Source organism: Carassius auratus, chromosome 29 (assembly GCF_003368295.1).
Source record: "Carassius auratus strain Wakin chromosome 29, ASM336829v1, whole genome shotgun sequence".
Lineage (NCBI taxonomy): Eukaryota > Metazoa > Chordata > Actinopteri > Cypriniformes > Cyprinidae > Carassius > Carassius auratus.
In genome coordinates this window covers 4,403,540-4,408,539 of record NC_039271.1, presented here as the reverse complement: position 1 = coordinate 4,408,539, position 5,000 = coordinate 4,403,540, and the positions used below count along the sequence as shown (strand labels likewise).

General features: G+C 33.9%; 2 protein-coding genes across 4 annotated transcripts in view; one reads left to right on the top strand and one right to left on the bottom strand.

Annotated features, from left to right (window-relative positions):
• The window catches only part of LOC113048471 (B-cell receptor CD22-like), a 1,131,192-nt gene that overhangs the window by 1,028,935 nt on the left and 97,257 nt on the right, over positions 1-5,000 (bottom strand). The window lies entirely within an intron of this gene.
• LOC113048460 (leucine-rich repeats and immunoglobulin-like domains protein 3) overlaps positions 2,052-5,000 on the top strand; it is a 20,248-nt gene continuing 17,299 nt past the window's right edge. Inside the window, exon 1 of the mRNA XM_026210274.1 lies at positions 2,052-2,451. Within this exon, the coding sequence (XP_026066059.1) occupies positions 2,261-2,451 (191 nt within the window). The 5' untranslated portion in view covers positions 2,052-2,260. The remainder of the gene's footprint in view (positions 2,452-5,000) is intronic.

Sequence of the window (5,000 nt, the reverse complement as noted above, 5' to 3'; positions counted from 1 at the left end):
AGTTAACTATAACCCGATACAGAAATACCACAATAAAAGACTTTATCATATAATAAATAACATTTGTATCATGAATTAAATGATTTATCATATCCAAAATTAAGACTTTAAGATGCAACAAAATCACGATTCATTTAGTTGGTTTCTGTGAGATTAATTGGAGAATAAACTGAGACTGATTGTAAAATCTTTCAAACTTTCTCCACGACAGAAAAGTTTGATCATGAAGAGGCCTTAGAAATGTCTAATAGATATATTAAGGTTAATGACTTGATAAACAGTGTTACTGAAGCTCTAAAATACCCAGAATTCCCCATTCTTCCACAGGTTTGCTGCGGTGTTTGAGTGTAAACAGAGTCTGTCACCTGTAAAACACACAGTCCATTCCTGCAAACCAGCCCTGGACGGCTTGTGTTTGTACTGGCTCAGACCAGCCTTCAGAGCAATGCATGCTGGGAAGACACTTTTTTCTCTGTTGCTATTCTGAGTATAATGAATACAGGACCTGTCCTAACGGGCTTGAATAAGACTTATAACTTATAACTGCACCTGGAAGTAAAATTTAAACCACACACAAAAACACTTAAAATATAAATAATATAAAACATTTAAATAAATCATTTTAAATTCAAAATGCATTGCAATAATACTTGCAATAATATACTAAAAGTTGTCTCTTTGTTCAAAATTTCATAACTGTGCTATATTTTATACTTCACATAATACAAAAACACTAGTTACATAGAAAATAAAACATGTTTACTTGTAAAGTTCACTGCCACTTGTACTAAAACTGCAAGAATAGGGTTCTTCCTGAGTATTTTTGTCTTGTTTTCCAGTATAAATATCTAAACATCCTTAAATCAAGCGTTTGTTTGGAAGCAAAATGACTTTAATGCAAGAATAAATAGCTGCAAAAAGAAGGAGTCAGAAAAATAAACCTACATTTAGAGGGAAACTGCATTTGTTTTTCTAAAATAGGACAGCAGAGATACTTCATCTGCATTTTTTAATCAATGCTTAATAAGTTTTGCGCTCGATAGCAGTGCAACCAAACAGGAACAGCATTGAACTTTGTTCTCGTTGCACAGTTTTCTATCCATTTGCTTGTGGCCATAATCATGTTTAGCCATTAAAACTAATGCAGTTTACTTAATAAGAATTGATTTTCCTTGGTTTGTTCTGCTGATTATATAGAACAATCAAATATTCAGTCCAGCCACCAATCAATCATATAATGAACCAAAGCAGTCGAGCGTGAGATTTTCAGCATGAACTCAGGATCAGTTGTGATTTGGATAAACTTAAGCTATACGGTTTGGTGAAGACATCTCCTGTGGATGGGTTTAGGAAATGAAGCATCATTCACAGAGGCGCAGATAACAGCAGACACACAATACACTCATCATCAGCCTCTTCTGTATGCTAATGGGGCACAAATCACCCCTTTGTTTCACAAACGAGCCTCACAGACTGTTGTGAACTCAACAGTTATTAACCCCTTAATAATGCACAATGCAATGCAAGAGACAGAAAAAAAATAATAAATACAAAGTTTTTAGTAAGGGAACAAAACTTTGCAAATGCGTTAAGACCTTCAAAATACACCTAATTTGTATTTATTAATACAACAATTAGATATCATTGCATTTAATTTGGTAGAAAAATAAAGTGTTGCATGTTTTAATCGTTACAAAGATGAGTAGTGGTGATTTTATTTTCACAATTAACATTTTGCAACTCACTTAATTAGAAGCACCACAAATTAAACTGTCAGACATTGTCATTTAGGAGTTGGTTTTAAAATGCAAAGCATTTCAAATAAAAACAAAGCTATGTAAACAAGTGTGTCCTATCAGGTAATGAAAAGTTGGAAACACTTGGGCCAATTACAGGAAATAATAGGTCATAGAAGTAGTCAAATGCAAAGACTGAACGTGTGGGTATATCTCCGCACTACAGTACCCAGAATCCCTCGCGATGCTGCCTTCGGCAATCTTCGGCTGTCTCCGCCCACAGGAGCGCGCGCCGCGGAATGCTGCTCGGATTCCAGCGCGGTGGAAAAAAAAGTTTCTCAGAGATGGAGCGAGTGCTGAGGCGCTGATATCTGCACTTTTACTCATGATATTCAACGCGAAAAGGAGATTACGTTGACGCAGAGCGGCCAAGAACTTCCTCATCTTTCATAATCTTGCGGAATTAAAACTTTTACGGATCGATTTCGTCAACTTTTATTAGTCTTTTGTGCCCCTGGGTGAAAATGCCGCAGCCCGCTCGCGCAGTGAGCTTCGTGCTGCTCGTGTTTCACGTTACGGGATTTACAGCGATTAACGGAGGCTCGGAACCGGAGCCGTGTCCGTCTGTGTGCTCGTGTGAGGGATCTCTAGCGGACTGTAGTGGATTAAAACACGGCAGGATCACGGAGAGGCTCCCCGCGCGGATCACGCGTCTGTAAGTGTGTGTTTTTACCTCAGATCCTTTGTGTGTCTTTTCACTGGAACACGATCAAAACACTCGCTTTCATAGATTTAAATGTAAGTTAGCTAAACACGAGGGAAAAAAAACATACAGCGTAGAAAATCACAAAAGTAGGTATTTTTTAAGACATTTTAAGCTTTAAGATTTAAGCTTTTGTACAGAAAAACAACGAAAACAAACTAAACCGAGAGTATAAATATAATATAATATATATATATATATATATATATATATATATATATATATATATATATACACTTTCTCCAGTTGTAAAACACACACTGTTGTGTTATTGTGATAGATTTGGCTTGTGTGTGTGTGTTAAAGGCCCTAAATTCTAAACAAAACCACATTCATTTAAATTCCAAATATATGCCATGTTTAAATATTTTCTGTATTGAAAATTAGACAAATTCGTATTTGATCAACATGTGAATAATTTGATTTATTGACTAAAAAAAGTAAATTTAACTCTTTAAAGTTTTAAATGAATGTTATTGGAGTTTTTCTTCTTCACGTTTAAAAAATGTGTCATCTTTAAATTCCAAGTATATTCGTAAGATCCGTGTGTAAATAGTTAAAAATAACACACAAAAAAAATCCATAAATAAAATGTTAGAATTTCCCCAAATAAATAAATGTTATGTCATAACACTAAAACATTTTTTTATTTATTGGAGTTTTTCTACTTTGAAATTTCGTGTTAAACTTATGTTATTTGTTATTTCTTTGTGACATTTACCAGCATTTTTTTTGCATTAAAAACAACCAATTTCTTATCATTGCAAGCACATTTTTAACTGTAAGAACTGAATCCAGCAGGAAGCTTTTAGCACATGAATTGTGTTTTGTTGTTCTGTCAGTAGGGGCTCACAGGTCTTTATTTGGACTTCATTTGCATATGTTATTATGTTCATGAAGAACAAAGACATTGTAATTAAACACTTTGCTTTCACACTTCTATCTTCCAGTAAGTTACAATTGCATTTGTTCTTGTTCAGTTCGGTTGCACTGTGTTTTACAAAGAGTGTTGTGAAGTGATCATCTGCTAGATGTTGGTTTGAAGCAGAACGAGAGTCTTTGGCGCTTCCAGGGGTTCAGGAGGTGATGCTAATTTATGAGCAGCTTTTGTTTTCCCAAGGCCCATTATTTCTGCTGAATTAGCAGCTAAACCCAACCAGAGATGGAAGCCATTAGGAGCCGATGTGTGGAGAGAGAGAGAGAGAGAGAGAGAGAGAGAGGCCTGAAGTTTTTGGCTGTGAAGGGCCCTCGATGCCAGAATGGAAAAATAGAAGGAAAAAGCGTTTCATGATTTACATCTGGAACGAGTCGAGGGTTTTGTTCAGTGGTGTGGAGAGTTTGGGACGACAGCAGCTGTTTTACACCCCTTCGGTTTCATAGTTAAACTCAACCCACGCACACCTTTCACTCAGAGAAATACACGCTGGAAAATTGATCAGACATTAATAATATAAGTGGAAAAACATGTTGAAAAATAGATTAAACGCCAGCATTACCAAAAGGTACCATGGGGCATGCATCAAATTTTTTGTCAGTTTTATATTCATTTATACAAATAAATAGGTGGTTATTTTTTTAAACGTTTTGTTGTAAATCATACATTTTTATTGTTTTTAATTTATTTTTTCGAATTTATGTTTTTATATTTTGTACTTTTTGGGGGAAATTATGTATTTATTTAAATTCTTGGATTTCTTTTTATTATTATTTTACAAATTATTTATTTGCATTTTTAAAGTAGTTATTTTAATGTTTGGACACTTTAAAAATATAGATTTATTTATATTTTTAACTTGTTTTTTTATTGGTAACTATTTACATTAGGGCTGCAACTAACGATTATTTTGATAATCGATTAATCTGTCGATTATTTTTACGATTAATCGATTAATCGGTTTATGTACTTATATTTTAGTTTTTTCCATTTTTTCCCCAAGTAAATTATTAATAAAGGGTCTTTATCATTCAGCATAGATTTTTAAGAGATTTTAACCATTTTGCATTGTCATATCCTCATCAAAAATATACCTGGAGTTGTTTTATTATGTTAGTAATCCTTTGTCGAACTCTTCTGCAATCAAAACACTGACCCATACTCTAGCAAAATTCACAAGGAGATTTCAAATATTGTTTTCACCATGGCAGTCCTTAGAGCTCCTAAAGTAGTTTAACATCCCAAACAAAGCTTAAGGAATCTTTGAGAACATATTTTCACGAAGTATAAGCATAAAACAGAATAAAATTGCAGTGCATTGTATTTTATTATTTACTGGGAAAAAGCTTTATAGCTTATGCTGTGAAATTGTAAACAATCCTTCGAAAAAAAGTGCCAATGGCATGAAACCTGAATGGAACTCAGAATTTAAAGTAAAATCCATCAGAAGGTTGTCCAGAAAAAAAAAAAATGGGACACACACAAAAAACCTGCTGTGTGAAAAAGAGCAGTGAATACTTAGTAAAGAAGTGCATTTTAAATATACTCAAACATTTACCTCTCTCAT